Raw genomic sequence first — 21,480 nt, forward strand, 5'->3', positions numbered from 1 at the left:
TCACGATCACTCACCAACCATTCTCAAACCATGTTGAGGGTGTAGAGGTGCTCCTTGATCTCAACCAAAAGATTCCATAACCAACCTTCAAACTCAATTAGATTGAAACAAATAGAGAGGGAGAAATTAAAATGCAAACATTTACTCGCACTAAGGGTTTGCTACCACTATTTAACATGGTACTACCATACTTCACAACATACTAGTTTCATGGTAAAATAGAGAAGCATCTTCTCCAAAACTCCAAATCCTAACCAATTGTCCAACAACCAAAAGCATAAACTTCAAAGAAACACAAACCAATCATACTCGCATTCACTACGCAAGGAAAGCCATAAAAATAAATAGAAATGTTGGTTTTTATTCACAACCAAACTTTCGAAGAAAACTGTAAAAAGAAAAAACCAAAGACGTCAAATGACAAATTAAAATGAACATAAACATTTATTTATAGACCACCCTACAAAAAGGTTCAAGACTATCAAAGTCCTTACACCCAAGCCTCAAATCAAATAATGGAGCATGAGAACCTAATTAAACAAGCAAGCCATAACTAATAAAATAATTCATAAATAATATAAGGGAAAAATTAGTAATTAGCGAAAGAAATAAATGACTATTACCTACAATGCATGGTTCTTTCAAAAAGTTATCATGAAGTCTAAAATTGCAACTAGGCAATCATGTTGGTGAGAACAAAAATACTTCTTTCATCAATCTTCCCATAATAATGTTAAAATATTAAAACTCAAATTAATCCATATATAATAAGATCCAATCTATTTATTACCCCTAATAGTTTCGAAAATATTGTTAAAGGAGTTGAGCTTTATTTGTTAAGCATTGATTTCTTATTAGGAAGAACTAAATTTAAAAATCTCTTAGTGACATAAATTTAATCCTCCTTAAATAGTGAAATTCATTGCTAAATTTTAGAGTGACATAAATTTAATTCTCATTAGCCAAAGAAATAAATGACTATTACCTACAATGCATGGTTCTTTCAAAAAGTTATCATGAAGTTTAAAATTACAACTAGGCAATCATGTTGGTGACAACAAAAATACTTCTTTCAGCAATCTTCCCATAATAATGTAAAATATTAAAACTCAAATTAATCCATATATAATAAGATCCAATCTATTTATTATTCTTAATAGTTTCAAAAATATTGTTAAAGGAGTTGAGCTTTATTGGTTAAACATTGATCTCTTATTAGGAAGAACCAAATTTAAAAATCTTAAAGTGACATAAATTTAATCCTCCTTAAATGGTGAAATTCATTGTTAAATTTTAAAGTGACTAAATTTAATTCTCCTTAAATAGTGATATTCATTGTTAAATTTTAGTGTGAATGTGTCTTCTAAGATGGAATTCTAAGGTGTAACTATTGGCCTTCCCTTAATATGAATACTCAAAAGTGTTATATCCTAGTTAAATACTTCTATCAACCATATTTATATGTTTCTATATTTCTATATTCAAATTCCAAAAATTATGATTCACCTATAAAACTCCACAAATCTATTAAGAAACAAACACAACTTATAATTTATCTATTAAACTCTCTAAATGTATTAAGTAATTTTTTTTTTTGAAAAAACACAAACTAAATATTGTAAATAACTTTTGTACATGAAATGAAAGGTTGTGTGAAATGGAATTGGGTTTATAAATGGAGAATGAAATGTAATTAGCATATACACTTAGGTTTAATTATTAGTTAGTTACAAGTTCGATACAAATGCTTCTTGCAATTATTGAAAACTAGAAATTGAGATGTTTTCATATCACGAGCTGTTCGATGGAGTTATTTCCTTTGTATTGGGATTTACTAGAGTATTGCCGTTGTAGAAAGTATAAAAATTAGAATTAATTTTTTCTGTTATTATAAAAGAAACAGCCACCGATCTTCTAGTGAAGGGATAATACATTTTAATGAGTTAGACCTTATAGATAGTCAATTTACAGATGACACATCCCTATTCCCAGTTCATGAAACAATGTTCAGGATATGAAAATAAGTTAGATCTTCGTTATACTGCTTTTGACTCTTTCGTTATTTTATAGAAAAATCCATTGTATTCAGTTGAAATGAACTTCCCCCTATTTGGTAAAATTGTTTGGACTTGGGGTGGGCCTTAAAATTTGTTAGGTATCTCTGTATCGCTTTTGTTGTTACTCCATCTTTGAAGAATATGTCAGATTGGGTTATTAAGAAGATTAAAACGAAGTTCGCCAACTGGCATTAGCATTTGTTATACATAACTGGAAGGTTTCAAATTTGTTATTCATTCAACTTGTATTATGCAATTGCTTGGCTCTTTGGTAGCTATCAAGTTGAAAAGATTTCATGAAACGATAAGAGACTTTATTATGGTCCAACGGTAAAGGTAAAAAGATACGAGACTTTATTATTGTCCAATGGTAAAGGTAGTAGGAAGAGGCATGCAATGAGTTGAAAATGGTTATGTTTTTCTAGAAAGCATGGAAATTTGGGGCAGCAAAATCTAAAAATTCATTGTATAATGGATCATTAAGTCCATTAAGGGGATAACCTCATATTAATATAGAATGATACTAGCTTAATTTTTAGTATTAAAGATAAGTTGATAGAAGAGAATAACTGAACAAGATGAATATAAAACTTCCTTTCCTATCAACATTGCTAACGAATACGATGGTAGGCCATGTAGTCTGCCGAACCTTTCCTTTAAATGATAATCTATTAAACAAGATGCAATGAGAATAAAATATGATCAAGCAATTTGCAGCAAGAGTTCATCATCATTAATTAATGAATTATGTACAAACTGTCATACCTTTTGATTGATAACGTTTTGCATACAGAAGGGTGGATTCAATGTAGACTAGCACTAGCTAGATAGATTTAGAGTTGGCTTTTACCTCTAGCTTGTGATTAAGTTGAGTAAAATGTTCTAGAAATATATGCCTTGAGTACAGCCTCTGTGTTTATATATAAATTAAAGAAGAGAAATGAGAGTAAGCTTATATGCACTGGATATATCATTAGTAGTATGGAACATTGACCATAATAGTATAGACCAATGTTCATGTTAAGAAACTCAAAAAACACGATTGTGCATGGCCTTTTATCTTAGTAATTAAAACTTCTAACCTAGCCATAGACAGTAACTCTGGTCTAATCAACATTTAAAATGTATAATATATATGCTACTAAATGATGTCTTCACATTGCATCCAATTAAGAAAAGAATAGAAAATGATACAATAAATACGGTTTGAAAACAGCCAAAACAAAACACTAACATCCCACCAGTTTTCTTTGTACAAAAATTTACAATTAGATTAGTTATCAATAGAACAAAAGGCTTAAGAATTAGTACTAGAATTGCTTAGCAATCAACCAAACCCTTACTGTTGGAAGTTTCCAGTTGTACCTTTCCCACTCACCCAGATACCATTACTACCAGTTAAGCTATTATTACCATTCTGAACGGTTGGTCCTAGACCCGCAACAATCCCCTGGGGAATTTGAATTCCAGGCAATGATGTCGAAGTAAGCACACTTGGTGATGGCTGTAAGGAATTGGGAAGATGTGGAACAGGAGCAGATTGTACATAAGGCTGCTGTCCAGGAACAAAGGGAGCAGCTACACAAAATTGCATCCCAGGGACAGCAGCTCCTGCAATACAAAAACATAGAATAGAATAAAAAATTTAGACAAAAAAATGCACTTAAAGGAAAAACCCTAACAAAGAGTAGACGTAATGCAGTTGAAGAGAACTAATGCCTTCAAAGAAGAAGCTTCATTTTTACAGTTAATCCAGCTTCCAAATGTAATTTGTAGAGCACTCAAAATTAGTTATTTCAATTGCAAATCAGTACCATAAACCAAAATTCTAAGGCTTGAAAAGTTCTGTATATTAGGATAGCGGTTCTCCAAAATCTGAAATTGTCTTAGGAAAAGACAAGGTCAAATCCATGCAACATACAAATTATGCATAGTCACAAATGATATACAGAATATGATATTGAAGTGATATTCTAATTACCAATTATCTGTAATTGGCATGGATATTCAATGTGCATTCACCAACATGAATCTATCTCCAACACCTTGTGGCTCACACGTTCTATGGTCAGTAGAACCATATAGTTAAAAACTCTGCGGGTACTTGTGTGGGAAATTGGCTGGCGAGTAATCACCTGAAAGACTCGCGGTCAATTTATTGTTAAAACACAACGTGATTTTTTGGGGAAAAATCACACAAATATCTGCAACTCACAGAAAATCATGATGGAAAAATACTCGGCAGATTTAGAGATTAAAAAGTATCAAAATTTTCCTGTTTCTCATTCATTTCTATGTGACGAACACTTCAAGCAACAGACAAGAAAAAACAGACAGGTAGGGTACGATTCTGACTTTGGTTTGACTTCAATTTTTCACAATTGTGCTTGTGGCTTGATTCTAGTGTTCTAAGTTTTACAAAAAATTAATGAAGAAAAAGGCTTCAATACTAACAAATAAGTTTGTACAAGATGTGGCTACAAAATGTGAAGTTTTGTGAATATGTTAGGTAGGGCTGTTTAGTTCCTTAAACTGATGCATATTTAACACAAAATTAAATCCATTGAAGACTTGTCTTTGCTAGGAGATGTAACTAGATCCTATAATGCAATCCATAGAGATGTACTATATGACAAACCTATTTTGATTAGAAATAATACTCAGAAAAATTCCAAGCTTCAAAGTAAATCCATGACGGTTGCAGATGAGTTAAGGCTTATTGATTTATGAAAGTTTGAAACTACTGTAAAACCTACTGATTAGAAATTATATTGCATCTCATACATATAAACTTGTATTGAAACTTTGAACTCATTTTTTGGTCTATGAAGTGTATCGAACTCTAATTTTTATCTATATATTTAAGGAAATCAATAAAATGGTCCTTAAATTCTATTATGTGCATGTTTTTCAAGCATATTTTAAAAAAATATGTTTTTTAATATTCGATAAGTTTGCTGAGTTTCCCCCCAAGCTTATCCCAAGTCCCGATATTTAAAAAATTTTGCGTCTGCCAAATAATTGCCAAGTCAGAGGTTTTGAACTCTGACTAGAACATTTAAGGCTGCAAACATGTTCTTACAGCGCTTGGGTGGTTACTAATACCATACATTCAACATACAACATTAAACCAGCCACGTTATTGCCTACATCAATTGCATCCTTTCCTTCATACTCAAACCATGCTACTACATACATGTGAATGATAAATCAATCCACCAAACTATAGTGCAACCAAGAGAATGCTTATTTGAGATTGACTCAAGCAATTATATGCTGTGAAGAACAAGAACTGTACTGTCGAATTTGCTCACCCTTGTGTACAGTTGATTCATATTGCTACAAGGTATTTGAATACTTGCAATAAAATAAGATAAGTATGTGAATGAAAGCAACATCACATGAAAAGAACATCAATACAAGTGACTTAACCTGGTGAAATACAATTAGCAAAAAAATCTCCAACAAAATTCTACTATCAATCAATGTACAAACTTGGTCCCTCCATGAGGACCATTAAGAACATCTTACATTCCACAATGAGTCCTCTCACTTGCAACATGGTAAACTCAATGACCACTAAAACCATGGTAATGGGCAGTAACATTTAATTGCCAAACCATACTTTCAATAATTTTCCCAACCTTTGGCAGATCCCCCAATGGATGTATTTATGTCCAAGGCTGAGTAGAAAAGTCAACTAGATGAAATGGAATGTCTCAATTACAAAAGACAAATGGAAAACTGATTTAACTTTCTAGAAGAGGTTTGGATCTGCTATATGTCTCAAGTCATAAGAGTAAGACACGTAATAATCTTACATTATCCTATGTTACATTCTTACCTATATAGACAAGGGTTTCTCATTTTATTCTCATAATGTAATCATATTGTATACTTGCATCTTCTGAAAAATAGCATTACTCTTTCATTTTGACCCTCTCTCATGATTTCATTGAAGCTCCTAGATCTTGGGTGGCTATATCCATAGCCAAATCTTACATGGTATAGAGCATTCTATACCAACTCTTAAATGGCATCAAAGCTTATCAGATCACTTCTTGTTAACATCTTTAGAGAGATATTGGTTAAAAATTTTGGTTGCTCTTGAAAAGTTGAGTATGCTCTTCTTTTGCATCAAACGATGACTTGAAGAACAAATAAAATTGATATAAATACAAGATTTAGAGGGGTTCCTCTTTGTCGCTTTGCATTGCAAGTTGTTTTAGAAGATTCTTGGAGTAAACTAAGCTCATCATTGAGTTCGAGGTGTTTGAAAAAGTCAATTTTGTCTTTATTGCATCCTAATTGGACATCAGAAGCCAAATATACAAGAGTTTAAAGTTGGCAGATGCATGTCAAATCTGATTGGTAGCTAATCTTTCATGGCATTTTGGATCAAATTTGATTTTGTCATCGCATCCAAGAGACATAATAACTTAAAGATCAACTATCATTTAATCTAATTCGGAGTACTTTGCCTAAAGACATTTAAGAATTTTGTCTACCCCTTTTTCATACAATTTTTTTTGTACAATAGTACCATACAATCATACAATCACAAAATATTTCACATAATGATGGTGCAAGCATCAACAAAATCTCAAGACCATTATTTTATCCACAAATGCAACATTTAAATCACTAGTTTTCTTCTTAGAAATATTGTCATAACTTGCAGGTACCCGCAACTAATTACAAGGGCACCATATGGTGTGGAACCCCACCATCACCATTGATGGTAATCCAATCTGCTCAATAGAACTCAATATTGCCTATAATATCATTTTTGGCTACAAAGCAACCATTTTCCTATGAAACCACCATCCGATTGCTAATAAGTGCTTTCATGCAATATGGTAGAGGTTTAGCGTTTTGCATACAATAGTTTTGCACTTTGTAATGCTATCTTCAAATAACAATGAGTAGTATTGAAATTTTCAAGCATCAAGGAATATTCCAAGGAACCTCAAAATGTTCTATGCTGACATCAACATGTTGTCATCATTTTTCACCCCAAACCTGCACACTTCACCATTGGCAATTTGATTTTTGAATTTGATCTTCAAAGGCTCCACTCTAGGTCTTTTTGGCTCCTTTTTTTAAGCAATTTTTTATCTAGGGTAGAATTTTGAGAGCTTTGCAGTAATGCAAATAGTTTTTTTAAAATTTTGGTCGTGCTATTTTTCAAAAATTGCAAATTCTCAAGTATTGCTATGCAATTCTTGTTTTGGGACATTATATGGCTTCATTCGAGCTCATGTTGTAACATTTGTGTGCACTTCAGTGCATACTTTTTTATATACATCTCATTTGAGTAATCTAATTCATCTCATTCCAGCATAAAATTGTACTTCAGTTTTGTGGCCTAATTTGGTATGAGATAATGTACTAAGATCAAACTATTTCATTGATTTGGCAACTAGCAATTGCAATAATTATATAGAGAGCCAAGATCATATTTTGTCAAGGAGTCTCATGAGGTAGGGAGTTAATCTTGTGCTTTGGTTGGATTGACTCTCTTGATTAATCTATTGTATAACTAAATATGAGGAGCTATTCATAGGAGCTTCAATTATTCCTGCTACGTTAACTTGGAAAGAGGAAAGAATAAGTCTTGGTGAGATTGAAATCTAAAGCATTTCAAATGGCTTAATCTCTTGCTTTATCTCTATGGACTTGTTACCAAACCAACTGCTCTACATTAACAGCTTGTATGGCAAGAGAAGATTGATCATGGCCTTAGATTATTGGTTGTAATGTTGACTACTAAGCAATTAGTGTCACAATTGACATTGAGTTCCCTCGTGATCTTTCAAGACAAAATTTGGGAGATGAATTGAGATCTAATTGATCCTCCATTCCCAGTAGATCCTACCTTGAACTATCTTGTTCCTCTAGATGATTCTAAGAATCAACTATATGATCACAATACAACTACGTTGTTTGACCATTGGGAAAGTCATAAACATTGTGATGTCAAAGTAACTTTTCTTGATACTACTCTGAAGACTCTACTTGATTCTTCGGTTTCTAACTCCTAATACAAATATAGAGGGTTTATCTTCTTTAACTATGAGTTAGCATCTTGAGCTTTAGGGTTATATCATTCCAACATTGGTAGATACTTTTGATGCTCACACTCAAGCATCTTGTGTGGACACATCATCTAAGGATAAGTAGTCTAGTCAAATGACATGCATTGAGATCTTATTTCCATCTCCTACTTCAAGTTCAATGTTGCTTCGAAGGGGGTTTCCTATGATTAAATGCAACAGGATCATCATCTTCCAAATACAACTACCTGAGATGAGTAATTGATAAAAATTGCAAATTTATTTTGTGAGTCCTAACTTGCAGATTTGGTGGACAGTAGAAGAATATTAATCTCCTCTTTGATGTTGTCTCCTCTAGAGTGGCATCATCTTCTTGGGAAATTATGAGGGCACATTTAGACCCTCTTGTTCTTTCCCCACCAGTTCATTTGTCATAGTTTAACATTGGCTGGGGATTCTTGAGCAGCATTCAGACTAGTCATCTTTGTTTTTAGATCATGTTCTATATCCATTTCCATGAAAATATAGATTGTCACCTTCATCAATCAGGCTTGGGACTCCTTTTTTTATTGTGACATAATTCAGCACCAACATGGTGGCATCTAAGTAGTGTCGAACGACATCATACATCTTGATCTTTCTTCCCACATATTCCTTTCAAGAATGGGAATGCATCCTCTGCTTTGTTTCTTCTGAGGGGAGAAATGTTGTTTAATGATCTTGAATCATCCTTAACATTCATTATCAAGCATTCACAATCAATGCAAGAGACACTGCATTGAAGGGGGGTTGCATACTCTCTCTTATTTTCTCTTACAAGGACACATTTTCCTCTCATGATGCTTTCTCTTCTCATAGAGAACATCTTATGTTCTTTCTTATGAAGAGGGGTTTTTTCTTGTACTTTTTCTCCTTTTCTTCATTTGTGGGAGATTATTTTGTACATCAATACCTCATTAGGCCTTGTCATCTAAACCCATCCCTACATCTTTACATATTTTCACATTCTCCCTAAATTGCGCTTTAAGGGGGGTATAGTGTGAAGGAGGTATATTGCCTAACTGGTTTCCCTCTTAGGTCCTTTCACACTTATCTACTTAATTTTACTTGGGCCATTTTCACTTTATGTTCATGTCATAAGATGAAGACATAATAATGTTATGTTGTCCTATGTTTCACCCTTGCCTATATATTCAAAGGTTTCTCATTGTAATCTCATAATGTAATCATATTGTCTATTTGCATTCTTTGAAGAAATCATTATTCTCTCATTTTCAATCTCTTGTGCTTTCATTGAAGTTCTGAGATTATGGGTGGCTATCTCCAAAGCCAAATTTTACATGGTATAGAGTAATCTATACCAACTCTTACACATGGGACAATTTGAACACTAGCCAAAAATATAGGTTGTCTCTCTTCCATGTGTGATGTTCTCACCAGCTATTGAAATGGTAACACTTTCATCCCAACCAATACACCATTCTTCCCTAGTTTTGATTATGACTCTACTCTGAAAATCTCCTTTTGATGAGTAATCCAGTCAACCAAAGGAAACATCCAACTTGCTATCACTTAATCATCTTATTCTTCAATTTCCCTGATCTGTAGCATATTGCAATCAAGTTGGAATATTTGTGTAGTCTTTTAATTGCCAATGAAAGAGTCCATTTAAGGAACTTGATTCATCCTCAAAACAATGTTGGAGGTCAAGAACACCCTGATCATTTGGCTCCATGAACCCTCTTTCTTCTTCTTTCCCTAGATCTCCTCCCTCTAACTTTGAATTAAAGGCAGCAATTTGTTCACTCACTATTTGGATCGTCAAGTCGATGGCGTACTTCCTCCCCTTGTTTTCTATTGAGAGGGTGTTCCTTTTCCTGTTGTGATCCGCCTTGGCTGCAATCAAAGATGAAAAACTCTTACTTGGCAATAACTCTTTATGCCCAAAAAAATTTTAAAGTCGGGACTCGAGAAAAAAATTGGCAAAAACTCAGCAAATTTATCGAACATTTGAAAATATAAAATTCTTAAAATATTCTTGAAAAACACGCATATACACTGAATTTGTGGAACATATTACTGATTTCCATCATATATAAATCAAAGTTTGAATTAAATACATATCATACACCAAAAAATAAGTGCAACCTCTAAAAGAATACTTGACAAATCATTACCGCAAAGTTATTTGAGCTTTTCTCCCAATTTTTTGCGATTTTTTCCAATAAATCTCCTCGATTGTTTCAAAAAACTCGCCCAAGATTTTATTGCAGATTAAATCGCGGCCATAAATGACTAGCGATAAATCAGGAGTTAAATGACTTTTTGCAAAAAAATTCATCTATGGCTGCAATTATCCATCCTCTCCCCAAAAATGCCTCGTATGCTTTTTCCTATAACGAAATAACCACAAAATTATGCAAGAATTGTTGGGTTCAATTTAATACCTTTTGTACCATTAGTGTTCCCAACGGTTTAATTCCATTTTGATCCACACCTACTAGATGGAAGATCGGTGGCCAGAAGGTTGGCTTCTCAGGACATTTCCCCGTATCCTTCACTACTACGTTTACTCCCAATCCTCCATTGACAATTGTATTTGTCAATTTTTTTCCCATGATCTGCATTTGTACAATGGTCAACTTCTTCCCTATGTTCACTATCAACAACATCAGATTGATAACTTGTTTTCCCTGTGATGGAGTTTCCATTATCATGTCCGAAATTGTACCCTCTTGCCTCTAATTTTGATCATCACACAATGTATCAGACTCTCAATTGTAGCATACTTTGGAGAAGGTTTGTCACCTTTATCAATATAGTTGTCTGTAGCATTTGTCGTACAATATACTTTTTAGACTATGATTGCAAGGAGGTACTTGTAGTTTCATTGGAGGTCCTTAGTTCCTTTGCCATGGCTTTCTCCACTTTTGCTTTCGCTCTATACAAGTGTTTGGGTATATGGCCTTCATTTGTGCTCAAGTGATCATTTGAACAACCTCTTCTTGTTCTTCTAGATCCAACATATTAATACCTTTTTGTTTCGAGCAATCGATATATTCATGATCACTTGGTCCACACTACTTGCATAGCATTCCAGCTTTATTCTCGTTGCTTTGGCATTCTCTGGTGAAATATCCCCATTCATTGCATTTACAACATTCGATCATCATTCGTCCTTTGGGATCATATTGATTTTACTTCTTGATCCATTATTGTTAAACTAATTATTGTTTCCTCTCCTATTGTGGTAACTAGTACCTACTTGGAGTTGCATTAATATTATTATTTTCTAGTTTTGGTGGTGTGGTCAATTGTTCCCCTTGTGTGAAGAGCACTTGTGTGCTTGTCGTGAGGTTGCATAGGCGTTCCTTGATATAATGTCCCATGACTTGGCAAATGTCACTAAACAACTATTTCGAATAGTTTACTTTAGCATAACCTTCAACTTTACATTCAGTACAATATAATTCTTTATACTCTTTAGCAATTCCTTTTTCGGCTTTGAGTTCATCATCTTCATCATCTCTCCATAGGGCTTGGACCATATTTGATTCATTGTCACTATTGTCTTTTGTGGTGTTGTCTTCCTCCGTCTTCCACTTCCCTAGAGAGGATGTTGTCTTCACTCTATATCCATAGCTCGATTATGGGTGTCGGCATAAGAGGATGGAAGCACAACTTTCATTTTCTTTCGTAGTCAATGAATTAGTCCTTCAATGAACCATCTTTTCTTTAATCCATCCTTTTCACCAATAGTTCCTTGAGCCTATGATTATAGGCTCTTACATTCTCATGTTTTCCTTGCTTAGTGTTATAATGTTTTGCTACGATCTTGTTGTCATCCCAAAGCAAATTAATTTTGCCTTGAATTCTTTCTTCAATGAGTCCCATGAGGCTGTGGACTATGCCTCAATTTCTAAAAACCAATCTATTGCTATGCCTCATAGCTTTGTTGGGAACGCTCTTAGCCAATGATCCTTATCCTCCTCACCACTTGCTATCCATAAGGTTTCGCATGTTTTGCAAAGTCAAATGGGATCCTCGGAACCATTCCCCATAAACTTTGGGAGTTTTGCCTTTCCACATTTGAACTCGCTGAGGGAGTCACCATCCTCCTCTCCTAATGTATCCCTTGTGACCTGAACCTGATTGGACTATTTTGGCATCTCCATTCCAATGCCTCACTTGCACTCTTTGCCATTTATGAGTCCTCCACTTATCCTCCTTGATCATTCCTTGCACTCTAGTTGCCCTCATGATTATTTCTACACTCCCTTCATCTAGGGGTCTTCACCTCAATTTCTTTGATTCTTGGTTGTTTTGAAATCACTAGTCCTTTAATACAACGCAAGTTATTTTCAAATGTTTCAATTAATTCGTCTCTAAGCTCTCCTTCCTCCTCTTTGTCCAACGTTTACAATATTAATGAATTTCCCACTTAGTCGACAAGATCTTCATATGCTTTGTCTGGGAGTGGTAGATGCCTTGCTATCTCCTCCCACTCTCCCACTCTCCCACTCTCCCTTCATATGTTCTTTAGTCATAAAGGATTTCCCCTCCCAACTACAACTTTAGCTAACACTTCGGCTTTTGCTTCTTGGTGGACTCAAACTTTTTGTCAAAAATCCATCAGTTCCTTCAACAATCATCTTCAATCTCCTTTGTCATTCTCTTTGCTCTCTTATTCATAGGGATCCTCTCACCCTTTCTTTTGTTGATTAGTGACCACTTGGAAATTATTTCCTTCTTTATTAGGTTGTATGACCATTAATTCCTGAGAGTAAGTCTTCTGCTGGTATCACATTCCTCTTCTTTCCTTCAGTTCCTCTCTTCATATCATTCTGTTTGTTGTCTGCATTGTTCTTAGTCCCTCTCGGCTCAAAGGTCTTCTAGGATGATGAAATGGCATGCAATTAGAATTGGTAATTTGTGCAGAAGGCGATCAACTTCCTTGTTAATAGTTAGGTTTTCCCAAATGGCATCTTTGGGGACCTCTCTCCTACAAGCTTCCCTCCGAATGTGTTCTTTTAGTGAAATATCCCACAATTTCACCAAATCTTGTGTAAGATAATCTCCATTTTTTCGATGGCTTGCACAAGTTCGTCCATGGGCTGTCCCATTACATCACCATGATTCTCGTCCATACTCTATATTTTACCAGGATTCAACGAGTCAACAATACCAAATGTTTACTCGCTAACTCTACTAAATGGGTATCATGAAAGTAAATTGAATAATAGATAAATATGGTAATAATAATTTACAGCAATGATGTCATAAAGATCTGACTTTCCATTCATTCATGAGATTTTGCAATAGATGCAAGAATTCACATATGTGGTCCCGGCCATGTGTACAATGAGAAATATATAGAATAGCCGACAGTTGAGAACTACCAACTATTAGGAACTAACTTTCCAATTACAATGAAACTAATATGATTATCTACGTACTACAGACTTAAACAATTTGCAAACAAGTTGTTCATGATAAAGGTCATGAAAACCCTCAAATTGCACCATATAAATCTCTTCATGGATGTCTCCATTTAGGAAGGCTCTTTGAACATCCATCTAATACACCTTCCAACCAAATTGAGTAGCATTAGAGAGAAGCAACTGAAATGTGACCATCTTAGCAGTAGCAGCAAAAGTTTCTTCAAAGTCTACCCCCTCATGTTGCAAATATCCCTTAGCAACTGAATGTGTCTTGAACTTGTCTAAAGAACAATAAGCTTTGCATCTAATGGGCTTTCTACCTAGAGGTAAATCAACCAACTCAAGAATATGATTCTTCATCAATGCATCATACTCAATTTCCCTGCTGCCTCAGATCAGAAAACTTCTATGCTTCCAAACCCTAAGGACATCAAAAGATAAAGCAAAATGAACATGCTCTAAAACTGAACCAACAATTTGTTTTCCTTTTCTCTGTGGTCATTGATCTGATTGATGAAGTTCATCCTCATGTACATCATCTAAAGGGGAATAATACCACTTAGGTCTTTGATGTGCATCAGGCACATGTTATAAAGGCAAGATTTCTGGAGGAGTCTATGCCTGAGTGAGAACACTTTTGGTCCCTACATCTCTGATAGACAAGTGGATAATAACTAGCTAAAGCCTTATGCAAAGGCTGCCCTGGTTGATGAGAGGCTTCATCTTTCAAAGGTTACCATAATATTATATTCAAGAACTTCATTGACCTCTTGTTGAACATAAGAAAAACCAACATCTCAAATATTCATGGAGGGCTGGATCGCTTTTCAACTTGTGACCTTAGTTCTTAGTTATTGCTGAAACAATAACCTGCAGCAAATTCTAAATTTTGATATGGCTTCAAATGCATTTAGTATTCATGCTCTTAGGGCTTTATAATGAATTGAAAATTTGAAAACCTGACAATGAGAAATTCTTATAAAGATATTGATGTCTTTGCCACAACTGAAATTAGACAAGTATTCAGCCCGTGTCAATTTATTTTCCTTGAAATACTAGACTAGTGATTGAACAAGATCCTTCTACAATCATTCATATCCAAATGTGACCTGGATATAACACTGCCATATTCAGATGGAACATGAAAATTCTGGTGTATGATGTCCATCTTCATGACGCATGTGACATATATCTGTACATCAGACATTTAGATGCAGGTACAACAGGGATATTCTGGAGTATCCAGTAAATTAATCTGCTTCTAGAACCAAAGTTTGCAACACTATTTGAAGGAGTAAAGGGAGATAGGAAAGGTAGAGAAAATTGTTCTTACGATGGTAAATGAGTCATAGCAAACAGCAAAAGGAATTAAGATTTGACTTGTCACTGATGTCTTTCAAATTCACTTGTTGTTTTCCTTGTATTTTCCTTCAAAACTTGATCAACTGTCAGTTCCCTACAAGAAAAAAGTGTAATATACATCCAGGGGTAAATATTGGAGTTATTAGTTAAAAAACACATATTAACCTGAACTGTCAATTTAGACAAACGTGTAAGGTTGGTATTGCACTGGTACAGAGTCTCAAAGACCAAAGGTTGAAGGGGCAATGTTATAAGAATATGCCAACTGTTTCACAAGGGTCCATTGCCATATGTTATGAGCTGACACACCTTCAAGATGCAATAAGAGAGCAAAAATCCTCCAAAAATTTACCATACAATTTGATGCAATTCTGTATTAATTTCTCAATAAAGTCAGAAACAAATCACTTTCCTTTTGCAGCAATCCCTACTACAATACTATAAACCCCTACACACAAAAGGCCCTGTAGAAACTTGCAGCAATAGTTTCATCACCCACTACATTTCTCCCACTGTATGATCTCCTGTTTCATTGTCCACTTTAAATACAAGGGCTATGGCATACTTTCTTTTCATTCTTTCTTTGAGGTAAGAAACTTGTTGTATTATTGAAACAAATATCTACTTGACAAATAGTTAGGCAACATTAATGCCATCTTTTATAAGGTTACTATTAGCTAATGTAATCTGTCTACTTCTCTTGAAAAGCTAGAGATTCAGCTCAAAGATTCCTTTCCAGTCAGGTCTTGACTATGTTGCATAGCTAAGAGGCCTATGTGATTTGTTAACAAGGGGGCATTTGCTGGTATAAAACCAAGTTTGGACAAAGATTAGAAATCGGATGATTCCGGAACACAAATCTGGACATTCCTTCCAATTGTTAATCATCGTCCAAACTTGTTTTTACCAGTAAATGCCCCCTTGTTAACAAATCATGACTGGAAATGAACCTTGGAGCTGGATCTCTAGCTTTTCAAGAGAACTAGGGTGATCTATTGTTTCATTTAGAGCTGGTTGTGCTAAAACCACCATCAACAGTAAGCAACATTAAAGCCATCTTTTACAGGGCTACTATTTACTAGTGTAATCTGTCAGCACAAATAATTGCTCTTGGAAACAAGCTAAATATTAATGATAATGACCGGATGCATAATTAGGAACAGCAATTTCATGTTAGCAATTACATCCACAACTTATGACTCTTTACACTTGTGAAACTCTCTCAATTTACCTTACACAAATGTAATACTTCCTGTCTGCCGATTCTATTACATTTATCAAAGAAACAATAGTAGTAACATAATGATCTTATCCAGCAGATAAACTTATAGTTTCCCACTTGTGCAGTTGTTTCGATTTTCATACATAAAAATCTGTTCATTAACAAAAAGTGATTTAAACTTATTGCTCAAACATACCACGATGCTTAGACTGTTGAGCATGATGGGATGCTGCCTGAGCCGGAACTGATCCCTGGGGAAGACTGACCTGTGACCCTTGCATCATATCCTTCAATAAGAAAAGAAGACAGAAAGGTTAGTACATAATAAGAAACAGTTAAAGTCACACCTAATATCATTAGTGATCATCTAAAAATGATGTCTTAAGAGGAATTTCAAAAAACAATTATAAATAACTCATTTAAAAATAAAAATAGGTGACAAAGGTGATGGGAGCAGTAACCCTTCATATCAGGATCACAAGAACAGAGGAGAATTTAAGACAAAAGAAGGGTGGGGCAGAGAATTCCCAAAAAGAGGCTACAAGCACAGACAACATCATACAAGTCAAGGGGAGAGGGAACTGAGATATGAACAGGATTCATCAAAAACTCAACCGTTCACAATTGAGGATTTCATCTGCCCTCACTTCACTTCCTAACAGTAAGCAGATGACATTTCTAAAGTAAGGATTGAAGAAAGTAAGTTATAAGCTGAAATAATAGACCTGGAAAATCCCACAAACAATGGCCAGCAGTGGATGCCCTAGAAGCACAGATATGGAAGGAGCAGCAAACATAAGGCCATTTCTATGCGTTAAACATTCTTTTTGGTTCGGTTCTGAGAAAAGACACGCAACTCTTTTTAACAGATGGTGGTGTTGGCAGTTTGTTGTCTGACACATGACTATCTTTTATTACAAATGTAAGAGAAAGACAAAGTGCAGGGATGTACGTTTTTCAGAAAAGATATTGATGCCATGTCTCTTCAACTGCTGGGCATTTTGTTTTTCTTGGCAGTAGCTTTTCAGCAGCTGTAATTGAACGCTATAGCATTGTGGTTGGTGTCTAAAAATGTATTGTTGCTTTGTGTTTAAAAAAAGGTTTGATGAAACAGTTTCTTGAGTATTGACAGCAGAACCTTCTTCTGTTTTGTGTGTATAGGTGGTAATTTGGAAAGCCTTCGATTGACTCATGTCTTTGATACGATGTTATGTTCTTGGACATGGGCATTACCATTATGAAAGAAGTAAAGCATTTTCAAGAATCTGTTATGCATAAAAAGATGGTATTGAACCTTTTTGGATTAATGAAAAATGATTGGTGCATTAAAAATCACAATGTCAAAATTTGCTGACGTGCCGTGGCAACATGAATACTAACAGTAGAGCATCGTTTTTGTTTTTTATATCAGTGCACAGTTGTAAAAATTGGCAGGGACGGTGATGTATTGTGGGGTTTTTCTTTTTCAGTTACTACTGCGGATATTATTCTTTTTGAACTGTTACGTGGTGGTTGTGTGAGATTTTCTGGTCTGTCGAAAGTAGTGGTAAAAATGGCTGAGCTTTGATGGACATAGGCAGAGGCTATCATTTGTTTTGGTATCGATGTTGATGATATTTTGGGGATTAGAGAGTGCTGAAACAAATACAAAAGTGAAGTTAGATCGTGGAGTTTTTATTAAATAGATAGACAATAATGTATTCAGGTGGCTGTAAATAAAACCGGAAGATTTATAAATTGGTGGGGAGAGCTACGAGATTGAGAGCCTACAGTCTTGTAAAGGATGGATAAGAAAAATGTTTTCTAAGTAGTAAGAAAGAAGAATATGAGTAAAATGTTTCTGTGTGGTATGAAAGAAGATTTTGAGAATCAGTAGACGGCGTTGTAAGGGAGATATTTATGTTTTTTGTTGGCTAATCTTCAAAGCTTGTTTTCAGATGGACTGTTGTATGTGACCAGATTTTGTGCTTCTGAGTTGGTGATCAGTTTGAGGTTGGTGCCTTGAGAGGGTTGGTGCCCTCTGTGAGTTGAAGGTCACTGTTGTAAATTGGGTTGGTGCCCAATTTGATTTTTGAAAGCTATAGTTGAACAGTGGTTTTTTACCCGAAAGGGTTTTCCACGTGAAATCCTATGCTCATGTGTTCATGCTTACTCTCTGATGTTTGTCTTTGTGATCTCAAGTTCTAAATTGTTAAAATACTGTTTGACAAAATGTGGATGTAAGAAAGAGCAAGAACTGGAAAAACCAGTGTGGGAATTTACATTGGAGAATCTCAGGAAATTGAATCATCATCCTTGGGAAGAACCTAAAGCTCATATTTTTTGGATCAAAAAAGCCATAGAGCTGGCCAAACCTCTACCAAAAACATTATATATTTTGTCATCCTTTGGCAATTATTTTGAGAATATGGATTTGAAAGGAATCCCAATTTGATACCATACATGCAATAAAGTAGGACATATTACCAAACACAGCTCATATCAGCTAGCCTTTACAAAACTCAGATAAATGGTCAGACAAAAGGGTTTGGGGATGTGGAGGACAAAAGAAAGTGTCTAAAGCCAGGAAATGATATTTGTATACAAAGAATCGCCAATGATTCTTTTAGGAATAGAAATTTTCCCCTAAGCAGAAAATCAGAAAACATACGATGCCACATTGTCAGCCAGCATATAAAGTGGAGAATGAAGTTCATAATGTATCTTTAAATAACAAGAAAGTGATTTTAGACCTTGGGCAAGATGCCACATCCTACTCAGAAATGAGAACAAAGATGGACCCAGTATCATAGCCAAATTCAGAAAGAAAAAAAGGAGAAGGCAGCCAGATATGAAACAGAATCTTTGGGAGAATCAGAATCAGATAATCTTTGGGAGAATCAGAATCTGAAACAGGTAAATGAAAGACATGCCAAATCTCCCTATCCAAGTTCTTACAATCTATAGCTATATTTGCAAAGAAAAATGAAGGGAGAATGGAATGAAACAAGAAAGACTACAAGCTAATGATCATGAGGCAATTGCAGCAGGAATGCAACAAATGGTGGCATATATGTACTTTGGACAAAGGAGGGAAGGTCCCACCACCATCTCAATGAAGGCTTTCCCTGAATGATAAGAGCTTAAATGCCCCTATCAACAATGACTGGTTTGATGCTAAATGGAACTTTGAAAACCATATATATCAATGACCCTTGCATTGACAACTACAGTCCAAAATGGCAAAATAACACAGTTAGGGCCTCCCTGATATCATGTATTGAAAATCATAGTCCAAAATCGCAAATAACACTGTTAGGTCTCCCTGATATTATATATACTTTGGAAACCCCATTCAGTAAAAAGCATTGTACTCAGCAAGGGAGATAATTGGGTGGCATCAAGATAAATATCTTTGAAAATACTATCCATAAATTGATAAATAATATTATATAAATATGGCCCAAACAAACCACTAAACATGGGAAGAGATATCTAGACTATTGGAGGCGGAGCAATGGCATACACATGGACATTGATTAGCGGAGATTTTGATGTAATATTGTGTAGTTGTACCCAACAAAAAGAACAATGGTAGACCAATGAAAACTCATTCAGAAAAAGACTTCATTACTCAAACATCATAAATGGCCATCAAGCCCAAAGAATATCTTCTCTTGGACTGACCAGAGTAAAGGCTTTTGCAATATCACAGAAAAACTAGTTACGATTTTGGTATCTCCAAGTTGGCTTATGTAAAATTGGATATTAGATTCTCCTATCCGCAACATCTTAGGGTCCACCCATTATCCTACTTTAGATGAATACTCAAACTGATCCCTCCCCCACTCCTCAGACAAATGTCCCTTCCAATATGAATTTGTGTGGATAAAAGCCCCAAGCTTTCATTAATTAGTGAAGAAATAGTCGCATGATTGCATACCCACTGAAGGAACTAAGATGATCAGCTTTCCACAAAACTAGAGATACATTAAAAGATGTCATAAGGATTGGAAGTAAAAAGTCCAGAACAAAATCTTTGCTGAATAAGTTGCTATAAAAGCAAACCTTGAGGAAATAAATAATAAAAGCCATTTATAACCTGTGGCAAGGAAATGTCCCAAATACAATTGGAAAAATTGGTAGAGTTAAAACAAATATACCTGAAGGAAGAGAATTTTGGGGGGCAAAAATCAATATAAATGTGGTAAACAGGTTCAACACAAGTTTAGACAAGAATGGAATGCTATTAAAAGAGCTAAAGCTATGATCAAAGCTGTGGCAGTAAACTTCTTTGAGGTACCACTTTGAGAGGACCCAAGGTACAATGTAGCAGAAAGAAATCAGATACTGAGTTCAATCCCCCAGCTGATTACTGGAAGTCAAAAAGATTTAAACTTGATGCAAAAAGACAAAGCCCTTGGACACAATGGACTCACAGCTGGATTTTTTCAAGTTTTTTTGAATTTGGTGAGGATGAAAATCACTGTCATAGGAATGAGTCCAAGAAATCCAGTGAGTTCCTGAAAGCATTTAACAGCATCTCTCTCCAGATTTCAAGCCTATATCACTCTGTAACACAATTCTAGAAGGTGATATTGAAGATGACTGCAGAGAGACTAAGAGGCATACCTTGAGAAATCATTCTCCAAACATAGAGGCTTTGTTATGGTTAGACAAATGTTAGACAGTATCATCATGACACATAATATTTTGCATTTACCCTAAACAGACAAGGAAAGAGACACAATATTTAAATTAGATATAGCCAGCTCAGACAATCATCTCCTAAATTTCGTGTTAGATAGGAATTGCCAACCCCAGAAATAATTAATATCTTGTCCATTCTGCCCCTACAGCTGCATTGTGATGCATGATTTGCTGCAAAATTAGAAAGAGAATTATTTAAGATTAGGAATTAAATCACGTATTATGGGTATTTCTTCTTCTGGCAAGAAACCATTCATGATAAAAACTTAAATTTCTTTTTGTTTGGTTGTTTCTGCCAATATGCTAGAGAAGAAAAGGCATCTTAAATTGAAGAAAAAAATAGAAATAACCTTTGATTAATGGTTTAGTAATAATTGATAATGGAATCCTTTTGGTGAGACTTGTTTGAAACTAAATTTTGATGCAGTGACAAACTAAGATAAAGTCTTAAAGCAGAAGGACAAAAACAAATAACATGAAGCTACTGCACAAAGAAGCAGAGCTTAAAAGCTTCAGATGTGTTAGCATTACACTTGGTAATGAAAGAAACTTTGGGATGGACATTTAAGGAAATGAAAGGGACTCAAAATGAAATGGAATTAAAAATGATATAAAAAATTTTAAGTCATGTCCCCTATCAAGAAAGAATTAAT

At 34.8% G+C, this 21,480-nt stretch overlaps 1 protein-coding gene across 8 annotated transcripts in view; it reads right to left on the reverse strand.

Moving 5' to 3' along the window:
- Positions 1-3,193: 3,193 nt before the first annotated feature.
- Positions 3,194-21,480, reverse strand: part of LOC131073623 (polyadenylate-binding protein-interacting protein 4) — an 89,320-nt gene continuing 71,033 nt past the window's right edge. For 7 of the 8 annotated variants that reach the window (XM_058010103.2, XM_058010105.2, XM_058010108.2 and 4 more), the window contains 2 exons: positions 16,335-16,425; positions 3,194-3,668 (listed from right to left, as the gene is read on the reverse strand). In XM_058010103.2, coding sequence (XP_057866086.1) covers positions 3,397-3,668; positions 16,335-16,425 — 363 coding nt within the window. In that variant the 3' untranslated portion in view covers positions 3,194-3,396. Of the gene's footprint in view, positions 3,669-4,038; positions 4,193-16,334; positions 16,426-21,480 lie in introns of all 8 variants that reach the window. The other variant, XR_009112922.2, reaches the window with a different exon arrangement.

Source organism: Cryptomeria japonica, chromosome 11 (assembly GCF_030272615.1).
Source record: "Cryptomeria japonica chromosome 11, Sugi_1.0, whole genome shotgun sequence".
Classification (NCBI taxonomy): Eukaryota; Viridiplantae; Streptophyta; class Pinopsida; order Cupressales; family Cupressaceae; genus Cryptomeria; species Cryptomeria japonica.